The sequence below is a fragment of the Vicugna pacos genome, chromosome 5, assembly GCF_048564905.1.
Source record: "Vicugna pacos chromosome 5, VicPac4, whole genome shotgun sequence".
Classification (NCBI taxonomy): domain Eukaryota; kingdom Metazoa; phylum Chordata; class Mammalia; order Artiodactyla; family Camelidae; genus Vicugna; species Vicugna pacos.
In genome coordinates, this window is record NC_132991.1 from 80,415,385 (window position 1) to 80,435,474 (window position 20,090).

Here is a 20,090-nt window from a genome sequence, read left to right on the forward strand (position 1 = left end):
TGTCCCCTCCTCGCCCGGCCGCCGGCCCGGCCCCCTCCCCCGCCATGAAGAAGCTGTGGGTGAAGAAGCGTTTCCAGGTGAGGGCTCCGGGGGCGGGCGGCGCCGGGAGGGGGCAGGACTGGCTGGGCGCCCCGGAGGGAGGGCGGGTCGCCGCAGCTGGGCCCGGGGAGGGGGCGCCGGAGCCGCGCCTGCCCCACCCTGGCCGCCGAGGCCGCGGGCCGGGCGTGCTCCGGGGGGCTCCCGGCCTGCGTCAGGCACCTCCCCGCGCCCAAGGGCAGAACCCCCCCAGCTCCCGCGATCCCCGCGACCACCTGGGAAGCCCCTGTGGTGGCCTTCGGCGTGGAGGCTTCCGTGCTACCCCTCGCCTCTGTCCAGCCCCGGGCCCCCGCCCGGCTCTCCCCAGCCCCCCACTCTGGAGCCTTCCATCTTCCGGAGCTCCTGAAAGCACCGCGCAGGGATCCGCGCAGGGCTCAATGCATTCCGCAAGCCCCGTCCTCCGCGGACCCGGGCCTCCTTCCTGCCTTCACGAGGCTACGGCCCTTTGGGGGACTTTGCCCTCCGCCCCCTCATCACGCTCCCCGCCCTGTTGACACCTATCCCAAGTACCTGTCCTTCCCCCAGCAGAAATCTATGTCCTTATCCCTCCATCTCCCAGCCATCCAAGCACCCCCCCATCTCTTCCTTCACATCAGTCAGTCTCTATCTCTGGGAGTGTCGCTCAGGTCCCCAGTCCTCTGTCTGTCACAAGTCTCAGTATTTGACCCTTGCTCCTCTCTCTTTCCCTGCTCCTTGCCAGAGCCAAGCTGGAGCTCCAGCTGGGAGGGCTGACAGGAAAGGAAGAATGGAGACATTCCCTGTAGGAGAAGCTAGCTGCCCGGGGTCTCTTTTACTCTCCCCACCCTCACTGGCCCCTGGAATGACTTTCTGTTTGATATAGAGGTTTGGACAAAGATATAAGGACGTTAGAGCATCAAGAGCAAGCCTTCCTCTCAACAACTCATTCTGGCTTTTCTCTTTCAGAAAACTGGCCACTCCCGCCGGGCCCTTGGCCGTCTCACCCATGGTGCGTGGAGCGTGGGCTCCGTGCTCTAGCCCACGTGCACTCCTCTTAGTCCATGTCCCTTTGTGAGGCACCAGGCCTTGAAGACAGCCCATGAGATGCAGGACCCCCCCCCCATGTCCAAATTCGCCCACCCACCCACCTACCCACCCAAGAAGGCTCCTTGTGTCGTGCAGTTGAGGGAGGACCTAGCAATGGGGGTGGGGGGCAACTGGCACACCCCATCGTGGGCCTGGGCTTACTGTTCTCCATCTGTGGGGCCAGGTGGGGATGAGTTCAGTGCATGCTTCAGCAACCCGTACATGGCTCCTGCTTGTCATGGCATTAAGAGAAACTGAGGCACAGAACCTGGTAGAATCTGGGAAAGTTAAAAAATAGGCCTAGAAAACTGCTCCTAGCCTGACCACTGGGCATTTTTGAGGACCATTCAGCAGTAGAAGAAAGGGATCAGAAATAGGGTGCTTGTCACATCATGGTGCAGAACAGATAGGGAGGTTTGTTGTAAGGAGAGGTTGCAAATGTTGTTATAGGGTGGGCCTGGCCCCTAATGGGTCTATGGCTGGGCTGAGTACACGTAGGGGTGTGTGTGTGTGTGTGTGTGTGTGTGTGTGTGTATGTGTGTGTGTGGCCAGTGGGAGCACCAGTGAAATTGCCAAGGGCCCAGAATCACTGGGGTAGTTGGAATAATCTGCCAAAGCACATGGACTGCCCAAAGGTGGGCCCAGCCGAGCCTGCAGGCAGGCAGAGAATGAGATGCTTTGCCCATCCCAGGTGTCTCCCTCCCCTTGCTCCCATCCCCACAGGGCATCTCTGGGCACTGGGTAGCCTCATGGCCCCTCCGTCCTGCCTGCCCACAATGCCCTACCCCACAAACGCTCTGATAACAGTCTGTCCATGTCTCTCTCCTGCTGCTCCTATGGAAGCGAAGTTTTCCGCTCCTGCAGAAAGCAAAGTTACGGTAGGAAACTGGCTCCCGCCCTAGCCCTCCACTCCCCCACTTCCCTGCCCGACCTGGCCTCTCCTCACCCTGCCTCAGCTGCACCCGGATGTGTTCCAGCTGATTTGGGGTGGAGGACAGGCTGGTCCTGCGGTTGGTCGAGTGCCCTGACAGTACGACTCTGAGGTGACTCCCCTTTGTTCCTGGGGTACTGGAACCCAGCACTTAGAGCCTTGGCACCTAGGACCTTGTGATTTTGGGGGCTGCTCAGGAACACAAGCTGTCACCAACAGGGGAGGATGGAGAGGGGCTGCGGCCCTGCCATCCATTAAGTGGCTGGGAGGGTGTACTCTAGGTAGCTTTGGGGGCACTACCAAGGAGGCAGGGGTGAGGAGCCAAGGGCCCAGAGATGGAGCCAGGGGACCAGCATGGGAGGGGTTACCCTGAGCCTCCCAGGATAGGCAGAGGGATGTGGGGAGCAAAAGAGGGGGAGAAGCTAGGTTCTGGAAGCTTTCCCGGTGACGATATGGAGCCTGCTGTGGGGGAGGCAGAAGGTGACAGAGGGAAGCGTTGGAGTCAGAGGGAGGAGAGTCCTGCCCACACAGACCCCTTCTTCTTCAGACTCGGAGACGGGTGAGGATGACATCAGCGATGTGCAGGGGACCCAGCGCCTGGAGCTTCGGGATGACGGGGCCTTCAGCACCCCCACGGGTGAGCTCTCTGGGGCGCTCACAAAGCCAGCAGGCGAGCTGTCCCCAAGAGCTGCCGAGCTTCACTGTGCTCCTTTCTCTAGGGGGCTCTGACACCCTGGTGGGCACCTCCTTGGACACACCCCCGACCTCCGTGACAGGCACCTCAGAGGAGCAAGTGAGCTGGTGGGGCAGCGGGCAGACGGTCCTGGAGCAGGAAGCGGGCAGCAGGGGTGGCACCTGCCGCCTCCCGGGCAGCCCAAGGCAAGCACAGGCAACCGGGGCCGGGCCACGGCACCTGGGGGTGGAGCCGCTGGTGCGGGCGTCTCGAGCTAATCTGGTGGGCGCAAGCTGGGGGTCAGAGGATAGCCTTTCGGTGGCCAGTGACCTGTACGGCAGCGCATTCAGCCTGTACAGAGGACGGGCGCTCTCAATCCACGTGTAAGTAATGGCCTCACCTGGGCCCACTCTGTCCTACCTCACCATGCTGTCCTGCACTGCCCCTCACCGCTCATCAGCCTCTACCCTCCACGTCCCCAGCATCATCCATCTCTCTGTGCACTTCTCCACCCCCAACTGCTTCCACTCCTGGCCCCAGTTACCCACTTTATCTCCCACATGGCTCCATCCTCCTCCTGTGCCATCACCACCTACATCCTCCTGCTCCCACCTGTCCTGGCTTACTGTGCCATCTCCATGGTCTCGTGGACCCCCTCTCCCTTCCTGTTTCCTCCAAGATCTCCACTCTCCCGGGGGCCCTCTACTGCCTCACCCATTCAGGCTCCAGTTGTCCCCAGGATCCCCCCCCCTCGGGGGCCCCCTCCGTGCCTGCTGTCTCAGCAGCTGCTGCCTTTTCATCTCTCTGCACATTCCTGTTCCCATGTGGGCCTTTTTCTGGGAGGAACGGAACCGTTCCGCACGGCAGCTCCCGGGAGAGCAGGAGGGAGCAAGAGCACAACCAGGAGACAGAAGAGAGCAAGGTGGTCAGGGGGTAGATGGGGCCAGGGGCCTGGGAAAGCAGGGGGATGTGAAGTATCAGGGGACTGGGGCCAGGTGGGATGGGGACAGGGGGCTCGGGTGGAGGCAGAGGGCTTGGAGTGATGGAGGTGGGGGCACGTGAGGATTTGGGGGGAAACGCCCGAGGGTGGGGTTGAAGGTTGTCCTGGTAGGGGGTGGTGAGGAGCGGAGGTGTTGGAGTGAGCCATTGGAGCCATTTTTGGAGGTTTGGGGCTGGCGGATACAAGAGGGAGTGCTATAGTAGAAGAGGGGAGTGGCTGATGAAAGAGGTATTGGGGGGCATTTGGGGAGCTGAGGGGGGCCTGATTGGGGATAGGTATGGGTGTGTGGGGGAGGTACCATCACGGAAGAGAAAAAAGGGGCCTGGTGTAGGGAAGCCTTTTTGATGTTGGCTGAGGTGGCTAGTGGTAGACAGGGGAGAGGTCCAAGGCAGACGCAGGGGAGGCTCCCTTGTCTTATCTGGTTGGCATTAGCCAGGCGCTCCCGTGCCCTGGACTTGCCTTTTCCTTCCCTGCCTTTCTTTGCCAAGCCCCAGCCGGAGCCTGGAGTTGCTATGGCAACTTCCGAGGAACCCATTTCCTCAGTAATGTCTGTGGTACAGAGGCTGGCCTGGAGCTTGAAACTGCCGGCAAGAGGCCTCCTCTGCTGTCTCCAATTTCTCTCCATGCCTCACCCAGTTCCCAGAGGCCATTCCTAGGGGACTGTTGTCCCTCCCCTAGAGTAGACTCTGCCTCCCTGCAGGTGGCTGCCCGAGGTTCTGCTCCCTCAGGGCACTCTGGATTGCATCTTCCCTCCTCCTCTACCCCCTAGTCAGAGGTGAGGTTTGCAGTGTGGGTGGCTGACCCAGGTAGTCTAAAATATCCTGAGACTTAGGCACCCCTAGAACTTCTGCTTGTGGCTGGTACCCTACCATTTCTCTTCCCTTTTGTACCTCCAGAATCCCAGACATTTTGGAGGGAACAAAGGCTCACAAGCCAGACTACCTGGGTTTCAGTCCTAGCACCAACCATTTCCTAGCTGTGTTACCTTGGTAAGGCACTTCACCTCTTTAAGCCTCAGTTTCTTCATCTGGAAATGGAGAGAATAACAGTTCCTACCTCAGAGGATTGTCGTAAGGATTAAATGACTCAATAAGCTTTCAGCACATGCCTGGCACACAATAAGTACTCAACGAGCCATTTCATAAGCTTTTATTAAGCTCCCTCTAATGTGTCAGGTATGATGCTAACGTCTCAGATTCCTTTTCTTGCTAACCTCTATATTTGATGTGAACCCCCCACCACCAAGGGCCTGGATGGGGGAAGGTGAGGCCCAGGTCGTAGGCATCAAAGCTTTGGAGGCGAGAGGGCACTCTGGGCTGACCAGCACCTTCCTCCTTCTTTCCCGTACCCGCCGTCCAGGCCCACGCAGCAGTTATTTCTGAGCTGAGTTATTTCTGAGCCTACTCCTTTGAGGAGCTCTGTGTTTCTCAGGGGGGTTTCCAAGGACTCAAGGTAACTTTCCCAGGGGTGAGACAAATTCAAAGGCCTGTACTAGGGGCAGACTAATCAAAGGGAACAGGAAACTGGGTGTCTTCGTTTCCCACCCCAGGGACCCTGGCTGCCACCTGCTTCATCCTGGCAGCACTGGTGAGGGGCTCAGGTCTGAGGAGGTGCTAGGCAAGCCCAGGGATAAGGGCATTGCTCCTGGAAGGCATGTGCCTGTTCTTCTGGGGGCCACAGTGAACAGGGCATGTCCTGCTGAGGATGGGCAGGGCTGTAGGGGCCAGCTGGGGGCAGGAATGAGTGGGAGGCTGCATTCCTGAGAGGGCCCCTCCCCATCGAATCCTCCCGCCTTCCCTCACCACTTCATCCTTCAGGTCCTAAGCCTCATTCTTTTCTCTCCCACCACTCAGTTCTGTTCCTGCTGTTTCCCAGCTTCCGGGGCTGGGGGGAGGGGGCTGGCCTGAGCCCCTGGGACTGAGTCTGTACCTGGACCCAGCCACCAGCCCAATCTTCCGGTGCCAGAGTCGCCAGCCTCTCCCCAGCACCTGCTCTGGCTGTGCCTTCCTCTTAGGGGGGAGGGGGAGAAGGGTCTGGCCCATGTCACACTCAAGCCTTCCCAGCATGCCCACCGCCGATGCCTGTCGCGAGCTGAAGGTCTAGGAGGGAGCCCCCCTGAATCTTCTACCCCTCTTCGTCTCGGTTCTGCAGCAGCGTCCCTCAGAGTGGACTGCATAGGGAGGAGCTTGACCTTCAGCCTCAGCCGGCCAGCGAAGCCCCTCGTCGCCCGGCCCTGCCGCCTCCCTCCAAATCCGCGCTGTTGCCCCCACCGTCCCCTCGGGTGGGTAAGCGGCCTCCGCCGGGACCTAGCGCCCAGCCCACGGCCATCCCCACGCCGCCCCACCGGCGCACTCGCGAGCCGGTGCCGCCCGAGGACGTCACCGCCGAAGACAAGCGAGGGAAAAAGTCTAAGTCGTCGGGGCCCTCGCTAACGGGCACGGCGGAGTCCCGGCCCCAGACGCCCCTGAGCGAGGCCTCGGGCCGCCAGTCGGCGCTGGGCCGCTCGCCGAGGCTGGTGCGCGCCGGCTCCCGCATCCTGGACAAGCTGCAGTTCTTCGAGGAGCGCCGGCGCAGCCTGGAGCGCAGCGACTCGCCGCCGGCGCCCCTGCGGCCCTGGGTGCCCCTGCGCAAGGCCCGCTCGCTGGAACAGCCCAAGTCCGAGGGCGGCGGGCAGTGGGGCACGCCGGGGGCCTCGCAGGAGGAGCTGCGGGCGCCGGCGGGCAGCGTGGCCGAGCGGCGCCGCCTGTTCCAGCAGAAGGCGGCCTCGCTAGACGAGCGCACGCGGCAGCGCAGCCCAGCCTCCGACCTTGAGTTGCGCTTCGCCCAGGAGCTGGGCCGCATCCGCCGCTCCACGTCGCGGGAGGAGCTGGTGCGCTCGCACGAGTCCCTGCGCGCCACATTGCAGCGCGCCCCATCCCCTCGAGAGCCCGGCGAGCCCCCGCTCTTCTCTCAGCCCTCCAGCCCCAAGACCCCGCGGGCCTTGAGCCCCGAAGCCGCCCAGCCGCCCCCTCCGAGCGTCGCGGGGAAGCCCGGGGATGAGCCAGGGAGGCCTCGGAGCCGCGGGCCAGCAGGCAGGACGGAGCCCGGGGAAGGTCCACAGCAAGAGGTTAGGCGCCGGGACCAGTTCCCGCTGACCCGGAGCAGAGCCATCCAGGAGTGCCGGAGCCCCGTGCCGCCCCCCGGCGCCGATCCCCCCGAGACCAGGACGAGAGCCCCGCCAGGTCGGAAGCGGGAGCCCCCGCCGCAGGCCGTGCGCTTCCTGCCCTGGGCCACGCCGGGCCAGGAGGGCGCTGCTGTGCCCCAGACCTTGGAAAAGAACAGGGTGGGGCCTGAAGCCGAGAAGAGGCTGCGCAGAGGGCCAGAGGAGGACGGTCCTTGGGGGCCCTGGGACCGCCGTGGGGCCCGCAGCCAGGGCAGAGGTCGCCGGGCCCGGCCCACCTCACCTGAGCTCGGTAAGGCCTCAGGAAGAGTAGAGAAGGTGCTGAGACCTGGTCTGGGAAGAGGCTAGGCAGTAGTGAGGGTGTGGCTTCCCCCGGGGAGGTGTGGAAGCAGGTTGAATTTGAGTGAAGGATTGTGAAGGTCCCTTGTTCTAGAACCTGCCTGCTAGTAAGGCACAGTGTGAGTGTGCTTTGATGGAGGCTGGATGGAGCAGAGGTGTGAGCAGAGACCCAGTGCCCAGTGCCTACCATAAGCCCCCTGGGTCTAGTGGCCTACTGGGCTGTTGGGTCTATGACCTGACGCTGGGGAGAGGTACTGATGGAAACCTAAGGAGCCCCTCTACACCCCACCCATCTGTGGGGGAAGAGACCGAAGTCCATCTCAATAAATAATTGGTCAGGTACCTGTTACAGGCAAGCTTTGGGCCAGCCAACTCTCAACACTGACCTTCCCATCCCGGCACCATCCTGTGACCCCTTATGGCTACTAAGAGCTGACCCAGCCTCCCTTCTAGCCTCCCCTCTCCCATCCTTGAGTCCCTGCATGGCTGAGCTGACTGGTCACATGTTAGCCTGTGTCTCTCAGTCTTCCTGTGGGTGGTGACCGATAGGCCGAATGCCCCTGCCCCTAACTCTTCTTATCCTGAACATCAACTTGGGGCCACTCCTGGAGTAAGACAGAGGAAGCCATTTTTGACTCACTCCCACCCCTGCTGGCTCCCCCAGGCCAAATACCTCTACCCACTGCTCCCAGGACGCCCTGTCAGTGTCCCATTTATTGCACTTACCACCCAGTATTTTTATTTTCATCACATTATTTTTCATTTTAGTATTACTGCCTCAAAATCTTTAGAGATGATTGAGCACCTGTTCATCATCCTGCTAGTCACATTTTTTGCATACCCACAGCCATGTCTCAGGCATTGCATTAACTAGGCATTTAGAGATGTTACTTTATTTTAATCTGTATGCCAGCTCTGCAAGACATTGGGTGTTATTTATCAGCTCCATCTAACAGATAAAACTGGGGCGCAGAGAGATTATCCAATTTGCCCAAGGTTCTGTAGCTAGAAAATAGCATAATTGAGATCCTCACTGCTCTTTTGGCTTCCAGACTGTGCTTTATCTAGCTTATAAAATGTCAGACTTAGAAAATACCCAGAGAGAGCCATGACAGTGGAGTTTTCTGATCTCCTTGTGTGTACAAGCTTCCTGTAAGCAGAGACTGTATCTTTTTCCTGTTGTATGCCTGGTATCCGTACAGAGTAAGCAGTAAGTGCAGTATTACTGCTTGGTGAATGGACACAGTCAAAGCTGATCTTCATGAGGCCTCTCAGATGGCTGCCAGAAGCACCTGCCGCTCCCTCTTTTGAATCCAGTGGCATCACTAATTTGACAGTGCATCATGTATTGCCCTTTGACACTATTATTGTTTAAAGCTTGCATACCATTGGCTTGTCCTCTGTTTGGAAGCTTGTAACGTGCCCCCTGAAAGCACCTTGCATGGGGCGTGATCTACCACCCCTCATGACCACTGTGTAGAGACATACACAGCACAGTCCCTGTCTTCCTCCAGAAACCAACACTCTAACTGTGGCTGAAACTGAGGAGCAGCCAAACTATCATAGATTCCCAGCCACTCTGTCCTGCCTAAGAACACTCTTCTGTCTTCCTTTTTTCCCTGTCTCAGGATATTCAGGGGAGACACCCTTCACTCCCCAAGCCTTGCCTTTTAGAAGCCCCTCTCTTGGGTTTGCCCCCTCTCCCCGTGCTTCATGCCCACAGGGACCATTTCCCTTACCCTGTCACCTGTGTCTCCAACAGAGTCTTCGGATGACTCCTATGTGTCTGCTGGAGAAGAGCCCCTAGAGGCCCCCGTGTTTGAGATCCCCCTGCAGAATGCGGTGGTGGCCCCAGGGGTGGACGTGCTGCTCAAGTGTATCATCACTGCCAACCCCCCACCCCAAGGTAAGCTCCAGGCCTGGAGAAGATTGAGACAGAGAGGGGGAGGTTCCTCCCTCCCTGCCCCCACCCCAGTCCTTGGAGGAGAGGGTAGGGAAAGAAGGGAGATCATTTGCTTCCAGAGGCTGTCTGGACTCCTTTGTGTGTGTTAGGGAGCTTTCCCAGAATTCCTTGCGAGAGGAGAGGGCAGACTGGGCTTTTGTGATTGAGGGGGAGTCCTCGGGATTCCCTAGGGTGGGGAGAGGAGTGCTACAAGCTCTGTGCCAGGTAGGGGGAGATTTGCCCCAGTGAGCCCTGTGGGCCATGGCAACCTGGTCACCCCGCTGCTTCCCCACAGTGTCCTGGCAGAAGGATGGGTCCTCGTTGCGCAGTGATGGCCGCCTTCTTATCCGGGCTGAAGGCGAGCGTCACACCCTGCTGCTCCGGGAGGCCCGGGCGGCTGACGCCGGGAGCTATACAGCTACTGCCACCAACGAGCTGGGCCAGGCCAGCTGTGCTGCCACGCTGGCTGTGAAACCCGGTAGGGACCCCGTGGGCCCCAGGGCTGGGTGAGGTGAGCAGCGACCCTTCCCGCTCCCAGCCTGGAGCTTGGGCTCTCAACCAGTGTGCACAGTGTGTTCTGGTGTGTTGGCTGCTCTGGGCGAAGCATTTTAAATGTCCCTGGCCTCAGGGCAGGGGCCAAATTCCCAAGGGACACATGAGGCTGGCCAACTCATGAAGTCATTGAAATTTCTCTTTAGATATCCATCCTTCTGTGACATTTCCCTCAACAGGATCCTGTGGGGAAAACAAATTATCCTGCAGTCTTAGAGAAGAAGAATCTCCCAGCTCAAAGGGCTTAAAAGCCTTTAGGAGTCTTCTGAGGTCATTTCTTCTCTAGAACAGCACCCTCTTAAACCCAGTAAAAAGATGATTTTAAGGGCCACAACTCTCCTCTGCTTCCTTGCTCCTTCTGCTGTACCCAGAGCCCTAAAGAAGGTGCAGCTGAGAGCACCTCTCAGGAGATGGCAGTGGCCAAGGCTGCCTTGTTTTCTATTTTTATGAAAATCCTCTCTTGGTGTCATACTACTCTCTTTGGGTTTAAGCCCAGTTTCTTTCTGATTCAGGGCTGGACTGGGCTGGTGTCAGTGTCCATGGCCAGTTTAAGTCATTCAGGTTGCTGGGCTGGACAAAGTACAGATGCTGAGCCAATGGTGGTATGGGGAGGTGAGGCTGGGTAAGGGGGTGTTAACAGAAGGCAAAGTCGCAGACTCAAACCTCAAGGATATCACCATTGGGTAAGCAGCCTAGATCAAACGACCTGGGTTGGATGCAAGGCAGATGAACCTGGTGCCTAGAACAGCCAAGTGATCAGCCAGTGTTGTGGGATGCTGGACTGAGAGCCCTCAGAGCCCCAAAGGAGCCTGGGAATTAGACCGGCAGAGGGAGGGGCTGGGCATGCCTGGAGGGGAACAGCACACAGTGTTCTGTCCCTTTCTTTCACTCAGTGCTGCAGGAGACAAGATAACAGAGCTCTTTTTGCTGTGGTCCTGGGGCCTCGGTACCTTCATGATTAGGGAGTTCTTGGTGGTATCTGACCTGAGTTCCCATCCTGCATTAGATCCTTTCAGTTGCACTTGTCTGACTTTGCAGACCTACAAGTCGTCATCTTCTTTAGCTTACGTATCCCTCCCAGGAGCCCGGGTATTAGGGTTTCTCCTTCTCTTTGCCCCTCCCGCCATACTGAATCATACCCGTCCCTCCGCTGCATGCTTCCGTCCTTCCATCACCTCTGGGATCTGGCTTCTGACTCAGCTCCCAGCTCCCCTTAGGGGGCCCAGATCTGACCCCAGGACTTGAGTCAATACCTGGCTTGGTCTAAGATTTCGCAGGGGAGTTGCCGGGGAGGGGATTGCCCCAGTACTGGCTCAGGGCCATTTGGGAGCCTTTTAAGGTTGGGAAGGAGGCTTGGGGCAAGGCAGTTGTCAGCATTTGACTGGGAGTTCTATGTTCACCATGCTGAACCTCCCTGCACTTCAGTTTCCTCATTTGTAAACCAGAGATAATTATACCATCCTCACGATGAAAGCAAATGTGTGAACGAGCTTTATGAACTGTAAAGCTGTAAACAAATGTTAGTTGTTAGCGTTATTAAGGGGTGATGTTGTGCACAGGAGTGTAGGCTTCCACGGGGCTCCAGGGAAGCTGCTTTTTCCTTTTCTACCCTTTCTTCAGACTGTCTGTGCCTTGGGAACTCCTCCCCTGCCCTTGCCAGGCCCTCAGCCCCTCCATATTTCCCAGCCCCTGGGTCCTCAGCCCATCACATCATCTCTGTGCCTCCTCCACCCTGGGGAGCCAGAAAGCTTCATCCCATGAGTCAGTTTCAGCAGGCATTGCAGCCAGAGGACAGCTCCTGTAAGTCAAGCTGGCTGGAGGGCCCCAGGGCTTGAGGGGCAGGCACGTGAGTCTAGACTCAGCCGGCATGGAGGAAGCAGATTTTCTTACCCTAGAAGGCACTGTTTGGTCCAGAGCAGCTGGACAGGGGCCAATGGACCCAGAGAGCAGTAGGAGTGGACAGAACCAGTGGGTGGTACAGACATTTGGCAAGGGAGGGGTCCCAGGGCTGGAGTCTGTAGGGAGTGAGTGGGTGGGGCAACAGAAGGGTGTCTGGCAGTGTGGTGTGAGTAGAGGGGGAGCGGGTTGAGGGAGGGAGTGTGTAGCGTCTTGTGGGAAGAGGCCTCGTGGAACCACCCGCCTTTTTCGCTCCTCATGACCCCCTTGGTAACCAGGGCTGGCTGCCCCATGCCCTTTTGGGATGCCCTGCCAACAGAGCATGCTTTTGAGAGCCCACAGATCTCAATTTCTGGTTGGGAAGCCTGGGGCAACTAGGGATGTAGTTTCCCAGGTTTGGCAGAGCAGGGTCTGTCCTCACTCCCCCTGGCAGCCCCACCCCAGCTCTGGGTCCCTCCCATTCCACCCTACTCCACTGAATGACTCCAGAGACCACAGTTACACTCCCGGAAGGTGTGTATGTTTTGGGGCAGGTGGCTGGGGAGTGTGAGAAGTGTGCTTAACCGAAGTTAAGCATTCTTGATGCTGCCCACATCCATCACACAAGCATTTGAGTAGCACCTGGTTGCCAAGTGCTACATCTCTCTAAACAGTTTCTTGTGTTTGGAGAGTGCCAGATAACTTTTTTTCCCAAACCCTTTCACATCTCTTCCCTTACTTGAGCTACATCGCACCATATACACTCCTTGCAGAGGAACATCTCAGGTAGTAGTATTTCCATTTTACAGATGGAAAGATGAATATGCGGCAAGTAGAGTGACAGAGCTCACACAAGGCCAGCAGCCTTTAGTGAGCATCCATAATCTACCTAAGAATGTTAGAAGCAACAGGTGATTTCAGATGATGGAAATACTCACCCATGAAGCAAATAAACTTAGTTCTGATGGCAGGTAAAAATAACATGACTAGTTAGCATTTACTGCAGGCTTTGTGTGTACCAGGCCCTGTATTGTTTGTGTTATCACATTGAACCCCCGCCCCCAGGGAGGTAGCTTCTATTATCATGCCCACGTTACAGATGAGGAAACCGAGACTTGGAAAGCTTTGGCAAATTGCTCTAGAGCATCACTGATCAGTAGAACGTTCTGTGATGATAGAATTCTTATACACTGTCTAACAGGGTAACCACTGGCTACAGATGCATGTGAAATGCAGCTAGTATGACTGAGTGGCTGAATTTTTCATTTTATTTCATTTTAGTTAACGTGCATTGAAATAGTCTCAGGCAGCTAGTGGCTACCCTGTTGGGTGCTCAGCTCTAGGAGCAGAGGCCACTGGGAGACTTCATGATTTGAAGCCCTGTCCCTGGGTCTCCCAAGCCTATAGTTCTAACCACTGCACTGTCCTGACCCCTTTCCTTCTGCTCTGAAGAGGATCAGGGTTAGGGTGGAATTGTGCTCATGAACTCCCAGCGTGGGGAGGTGGGGGCAGACTGGCGATGCCCTCTGTGGGTAGGTCAGTCTGGGCATTTTCTCTCCTTCCTCTCTTGACACCCCACCCCCACCATGGCTGTGGTCCTGCTTTGTTTCCCTGCGTGCCTGGTGCGTGCACACTCAGCTCACCCCCACAGGCTCTGGTCAGGAGGAAGGGGGATGGGGGCTTCACGTACCCGGGCCTCCGTCCTGCTGCCTTCAGTCCTCCCCTCAAGCGCAGATCTCATATATTTGAGCCCAGGGTTCTAGCATTTTCCAGCCAAGACCTTGGCCTTTGTACTTCCCCTTAGCTGGCTGCTGCATCCTCATCTACAAAGCAAGGATTGTTGTAACTCCTAGGCTACTTCCTTAGTAAGATTTGTGAGGCTCTATGCGGCTGGTGATTTAGCTAAGGACATTTGGGCCGGAGGATATAGCTTATCAAAGCCCACCCATAGGACCAACACCATCATAACAGAAGAGAGGTGGTTTATTGAAGGTCATGAATATAAAAGGAATGGAGGGAAAAAAATTACAGCATCAGCATCCCCCACTTCTCCTCGCCCTGGTCTTGGCTGACTGCTGCAGAATTACAGGTTTTCCCTTGGGAAGGCAGTGACTGCCCATGGAAAGGATCTCAGAATGCCACACGTCCCTGTTGTCCATCTTTGATTGGGGTTTGGACAGCATCTAAGAAAGCAGCACGGTCCCTTGAGGTAACTCAGCCCTCCCTCCCCCTTCCTGTCTACCAGAAGCAGGTCAGCCCCGATGGGTGCCCTCCCCAGGCTGCTACCTCAGAATGGGGGTCGTCATGCACAGCTGTCAGAAGAATGGGGACCTAATCTACTGTAGGTCCCAATTTACCTAAACATGGAGCAACCCCAAATAACACTTCCATGGCTAGGCCAGGCCGACTGTGTGAAAGTCCTTCTGCTTCTATGTCCATTTTAAACCAAGACGGAAACTTTCTCAACACAATCCTGCTCCGTTTCCAAAGGGAGATACTCATAACTGCACCTGCGGAAATTCCCAGCTATAGGCCAGCCTATGCCCTCTTTTCCCTTACTTCTGTGGCGGGACTACACAGCAAATGAGTAAAGAAATCTCTTTAGAGGACCTTCTGAGACAGTGCATGTGGGAAGAGGGCTGTGACTGGCCCAGCCGTGTAGCTGTGCTGTTAACCTCCAGCACGTTCCTCCTTCCTCAGAAACCTCCAGGAGCGCCACTTTGCCTTTGGAGTGAAGGCCGCGCTCCTGAAGCTGGTCTCCACCATCTGGACCTGCAGATGACCCAAGGGTTGACCTGCTCTAATCCTTCTTTACCCAGTCCTACCCAGACAGACGGTTAAGCTGCAGTTCTCTGCACACGCTTTCTGCCTTAGAGCATTTGCTCAAGCGGTTTCCTCTGCCAGGAATGCTTTTTCCTGCTTAAACCAAACTCTTAATTCTAATATCCCTGCCCTCAGTTCTCCCTTCTTCCCTGAGCCAAAAGCAACATCCTGCTCTCTCTGCTCCGGTGACTTTTATCTGCCCCTCCCTTGCCACCTTATTCCTGCTTGCTGTTATAATCGTGTATCTGGCTTGATGCTCCAACCAGCCAGAAGGTTCCTGAGGACAGCACCATGCCTTCACTACTCTCAGCCCTCCCAGCCATACCTGGAGGCCCTCCTGGACAGTCAGGGGCTGTGTGGACCACAGGGGCTATGTGCAAGGTGGCAGTTGTGGGTAGAGATTCCTGTGAATTTCCAAGCCCCTGAAACAACCTGAGGCACTTGCAGAGGCTGGGTGGTACCTGCATCTGCAAAAGGTGATGAGGATTTGCCTGAGAGTGGAGGTTGGGGTGGCAGAGGAGGCTACAGAGTAGTGGTCCTCCAAGTGTGTTCTCCAGACCAGGAGTGCCAGCGTCACCTTAGAAATGTGTTAAAGATGTGTATTATTGACCCCAGCCAGACCTACTGGATCAGAAACTGTGGGTGGGGCCCAGTAAGCTGTGGTTTAAGGAGCCCTTCATGTGATTCTCATGCAAGGTGGACTCTGAGCACCACTGCCTTGAGTCAGGGACCTTGCACCTGGTGGAAGGCCAGGTGGTGCAGTGGGAAGCACGTGGGCCAGACCTCCAAGGCTCAGAGCCTGGCCTTGAGATTTAGTGGCTGAGTGAGATGGGACTTAGTGATACCACCTCTTTGGGTTGTCCTTCTCCCGCGAGGGTCATGGCGGTCTGTAGACTTTCGTGTACATAAGAATTACCTGAGGGGCTTTTTTTTTTTTTAATGCAGTTTCCCAACCCCTGTTTCAGGAAATCTAATTTTTCAGGTCAGAGTAAGGCCCAGGAATTTATAGTTTAAATAGTTCCCTGATGTGAGTGGTTCAAGGATCACTCTGAGAAGCCCTGATATAGAGGGCCCTGTGTGACGCCTTTCATGTAGGTGGCTGTGACTGTATCTATCCTGGAAACAGCTCAGGGGAACACACTGGTCTGAAGGGTGAGGGCTTCCTGACTTATGAGCTCCCCCATGCCATTCTTTTCATTGAATGAGTCTGACCTAGAAGCAGTGTTGAAAGGCCAGACAAAGGCACAGAGTGTAGGGGCAATACTTCCATATGTGCATCCTAGATTTGGCTGCCCTCTCCCTGCCTGGTGTAACTGTGTTTCTTACAGTGAGAGCCAGGTGTGTGGGTAGAGCAGGGCTGGGGTATAGGGACTGACTACAAAGATGGTTTTGGCAGTGGGGCCAGTGAAAAGTTAGGTGTCACCCGAGCCTGGTGTGGAGCCCCAGAGGCTCTGGGAGCTGATAACAGAGATCCTAGAGTACCCTCCTTGGCCATGCATTCTGGAGGTACAGAGGGGTGGGGGGCCACTGCATTGTCTTGAAGAGGCCTCGTTCTGTCCCCTCTGGAGCCTAAGTGTCCTGCCTAGGTTGCTCCAACATCCCCCCTTTCTAAGGGACTTGAGGGCCCTCAGAATCACTTGGTCACTGCGTGCCCCCAGCATGCTATTTCCCTAGCCACCACCAGGGGTCTCAGGCTCCCTGCAAACCCAGCCCATTAAATCTCTGCAGTCCCTGCCTGGGCCCTTGAGCTGCCTCAGTGCTGTCCAACCTGGAGGTGACCCCAGAGGGTCACTAGACTCCATGGAGGGAAGGGGGCACCTGCCTCCAGGGGCCATGCTTGTGATCTCAGCATTAGCTAGTGACTGAACCCCGAGCAGTTTCTCGCCAGGTACCGTCCTGACTTTTCTCTCCACCCCCACCTCAGGACAGCCAACCTGAATGGTGGGCCCCCCTCCTTCTTCACTGGCAATGCTGGGAAACACAGGTCATAGCTTGGGAATGTGGCCCTGAGCAGGGGTGATGGGAGGCGGGAGGAAGCCATGTGACCTCTCCTCAGTGGCTCCCCTACTCTGCTGCTCTGTCTCCAAGCCCCTTCCCCACACTAGTCCAGATGGGTGCTAGTTGTGAGGGATCACTGCGGGAAGCAGCCTCCGTCTTCCTGACCGTTGGCCCTGGTGGGGCTGACAGGCTGAGGGATCGTTGCCAACAGGTGCCCTGGGAGAGCCTGTAGGAGGAGGGTTGGGTGCAGGCCCAGTACCCCAGGGTGACTTGGGGCAAACCTACCATGGCAGGTTTGGGGAGGCAGAGGTGGGATTCTGGGCCCCTGAAGTTTAGAGGGGCACCTCTGGGAAGAAGACTGAAGATCCTGATAGCTCTCTGATTCTCAGCACCAAGGAAGACTGGGTATGCCCTGGCTCTGTAGTGTTTGAGGCTTGTTGGTGGATTCCAGTGTCAGGAATCTTGGCAGTTTGGTCAGGAAAAGGGGCATCCTAGGGGCCATTTGCCATCAGTACTTCCTCTGGTGGACACGTCAAAACAAATGGGTCAGTGCAAGCGTCTTGGCTGCTGCAGGGCACTGCGCCCTCCATCTTCCTCTGGAGACTGAGGCCCCCACCCTTTGAGTCGAGGCGCCGCTGAGGGGGCTTTGCATTTGTCAGGGTCCAGAAGTTGTAAGGAGAGAAAAGGCAGATCCCGCTGCTTGGGAATGAGCAGGGTGGCTAAATACAGCCGCTGCGCTCGGCCCCTCCCTGCTCCTCCCCCTCCACTCCAGGGCCTGGGCTGCTTGTGGTCTCAGCAGGCACCACCTTCCCAGCCAGCTGCCTGCCTGCCACCCAGCCTGTCCCGGTCTGGCCAGTCCCCACCTCCTCCTTCCCCCTCCTCAGGCTCCTTCCCCTCCCCCAGGACCGCGTGCAGAGCCTGGGCAGGGTCAGCAGAGTGAGTGGGGCTGGGCAGGCTGGGCTCCTGCTCCCTGGGGAGCTGGGCAGGGGTGGGGGGTGGGCAGTGGGCAGGCAGCAGGAGGGCCTGGTGCCAGGACAGAGACTTCGCGACAAGCGCAGCCTGGGGTCCGTGGTCAGAGTCTTGGGGTGAGTTGGGGTGCAGCCCCATGGGGGAGGCAGGGCCAAAGGGGCTTGAGGTGGGGGACCAGGAGGAGGGGCCAGGGGGCTGTGGCAGATTCATGTCTGTATTTGGCAGTCGGATGGGAGCCAGCTCAGTGAGGCTGGGCCCCTGGCCAGTTGCAGGGGAGGGCATCAGGGCCCTGGGGACACCTCTCCCCCAAAGCAAGACTGGTGCCCCCTCCCGTTCCCAGGCTGAGCCGCCTTCTCTGTGGATGACTGTAACTCTGCTTTCCCAGCCCCTGAGAGTTTTGGGGTCCATGCTCTAGGGTTGAGGCCAACAGGTGCCCCTGGGGTATCTGACGCAGGAAGCTGAGAAGGGAGTGGGGGAAGGGCTGGTTGGACAGTGCCGTCTCACTGGCCCTGGCACTGAGATCAGGATGGGGCTTGTCTGAGGTGTGTGTGTTCCTCTGCACCAGGCCCGGCTCACCCAAGAAACGGGTGTCCTGGTTGTGTCACTCTGGGGTCCAGAGACATGAACCACCTGCATTAGGAGCCTACACTTCCATGCCAGGAATGTGGGTGCCCTGCTCCAGTGGAATTCCAACACTCCTATAAGGCCCAGATCCGCTCCCCTGCTTCCTGAATCCTTTGCCCCGGGCCATTCCCTGTAGTTCCCCCACTCAGGAGGACCAGCAGAGTCAGGGTTGGGAGAGTCTGGCAGAGCAGAACTCAGGGGCTGAGGGACAAGAAACACCTGGGGAACGTCACACAGCAAGCAGGAAGTGAAGTCAGAGCAGGGCTGGTGAGGGGGGCTGCCTCAGCTCGTGGGCTCTGTGACATTTCAGACCTTATCAGGACCTTGATCCTGGGCTGATCGATCAAGCTCTCTCAGTCTCTCTGCCCCCTTCTGCCCCTGGCATCTCTCTCTATGCCACTGCCTCTCCTCTGTTTCTCCTCCAGGTGGATCCACATCCCCTTTCAGCAGCCCCATCACCTCTGATGAGGAGTACCTGAGCCCCCCAGAGGAGTTCCCGGAGCCCGGGGAGACCTGGCCCCGAGCCCCCACCATGAAGCTCAGTCCCGGCCAGAACCGCCGTTCCTCTGACACTGGCTCCAAGGCACCCCCAACCTTCAAGGTCAGATCCCTGAGGCCAGCCCCTAGCCTCTTGGGTGCCCCTATTCTTTTGTGTGGCCTCTTGTTCTTGGGGCCATCCCGGGTCTCAGTCAGACTGGTGTGGAAGTGGCCCCTCTCCCAGAACCCCCTGCCCACAGGAGCCAAAGCTAGGCCCTGTCTCCCCTGACACTTTGGGGTCCCCCTTCAGGTATCACTTATGGACCAGTCAGTAAGAGAAGGCCAAGATGTCACCATGAGCATCCGTGTGCAGGGCGAGCCCAAGCCGGTGGTCTCCTGGTGAGTAGCAGCCACTGACCACCATCTGCCAGTGTCACTCACTCCAGGCTGCACCTTGCGAAGCCTGGCTTTGGGTGGAGGGCAGTGGACCCTTTGCGGACCAACCCGTGATCTGCCCGGGGGGCCTCATCCTAGGTATGGTGGTGCTGCTTCCCCCAACATGCCCCGCCCCTTGCCTGAGGTCCAGGCTGTTTCAGGGCTTCCCCTCTAGGGAGGGGTTTGGGGAACTAATGGTTTCCTGCCTGTCCACTTGGGATGAATGGCTAGGAGTCATCTTACTCCTGGAGAAGCCTGGCCCCCTACCCCCTGTCCCCACCACCATCAGTTGACAATAGGGTGATTTTTGAGGCCTGCTCTTTGCCCAGCCCTGTGCTAGGCCCACACATAATTTGTTTCTGAGCTGCCAGAGCCCAGAGTTAAACTCAGGCCTCAGCTGTAGTGTTTCATTCCAAATGCCTGAACTTCGATTATTCAGTTTGCTTAGCTTTCTATTGGTTTGGGTTCTATTTTTCACTTTTAACTGATTCTTTTTGATATTGTAAATTATTTCATATTTCTTTCGGGAAGTGGGAGAGCTATCTGTCCATTAAAATAAATAACATGACACAGAATCTAAAAATTAGTAAGAGCTGAATAGCTTGGTGCTACTCTAAGTGTGGTTAAATTCCAAGAAAGGAGAGACCCAGGTGGGCAGAGGTAGTCTGGAAGTTCCTGGAGGGGATGATATGACAGAGTCAGGGGGAAAACTTAGCCCTAACCCAGGTGCCCAGGGTCAGCGGGACAGATCTGGAAAGTGGACAGACGATGTGGGGAGAGGGAAGGCCTGATTGGCGCTGCAGCCCCACTCCCCAGTGCATGCAGGTCAGGCCCCTGGGCCTGGAACTGAGTTCTTGCTTCTCTGACAGGCTGAGAAACCGTCAGCCCGTGCGCCCAGACCAGCGGCGCTTCGCCGAGGAGGCAGAGGGTGGGCTGTGCCGGCTTCGGATTCTGGCTGCTGAGCGGGGCGACGCTGGCTTCTACACTTGCAAAGCAGTTAACGAGTATGGCGCTCGGCAGTGCGAGGCGCGCCTGGAGGTCAGAGGTGAGCACCTCACACTCTCCACGAACTCCCCCGCATCCTGGCCCCGACCTCATCCCTGCCCACTTGCCAACTTTCACACAACCTTAGTTCTAGGATGCCAGAACCAA

The 20,090-nt window shown here is 57.3% G+C and overlaps 1 protein-coding gene across 3 annotated transcripts in view; it reads left to right on the forward strand.

Annotated features, from left to right (window-relative positions):
- SPEG (striated muscle enriched protein kinase) overlaps positions 1 to 20,090 on the forward strand; it is a 48,227-nt gene continuing 28,137 nt past the window's right edge. The window contains exons 1-11 of one of the 3 annotated variants that reach the window (XM_072961717.1): positions 1 to 77; positions 1,021 to 1,063; positions 1,989 to 2,018; positions 2,619 to 2,708; positions 2,791 to 3,127; positions 5,896 to 7,196; positions 9,006 to 9,149; positions 9,481 to 9,663; positions 18,452 to 18,627; positions 18,814 to 18,902; positions 19,808 to 19,983. In XM_072961717.1, coding sequence (XP_072817818.1) covers positions 45 to 77; positions 1,021 to 1,063; positions 1,989 to 2,018; positions 2,619 to 2,708; positions 2,791 to 3,127; positions 5,896 to 7,196; positions 9,006 to 9,149; positions 9,481 to 9,663; positions 18,452 to 18,627; positions 18,814 to 18,902; positions 19,808 to 19,983 — 2,602 coding nt within the window. In that variant the 5' untranslated portion in view covers positions 1 to 44. Of the gene's footprint in view, positions 78 to 1,020; positions 1,064 to 1,988; positions 2,019 to 2,618; positions 2,709 to 2,790; positions 3,128 to 5,895; positions 7,197 to 9,005; positions 9,150 to 9,480; positions 9,664 to 17,341; positions 17,519 to 18,451; positions 18,628 to 18,813; positions 18,903 to 19,807; positions 19,984 to 20,090 lie in introns of those variants that run through there. The other 2 variants (XM_072961718.1, XM_072961719.1) reach the window with 2 other exon arrangements.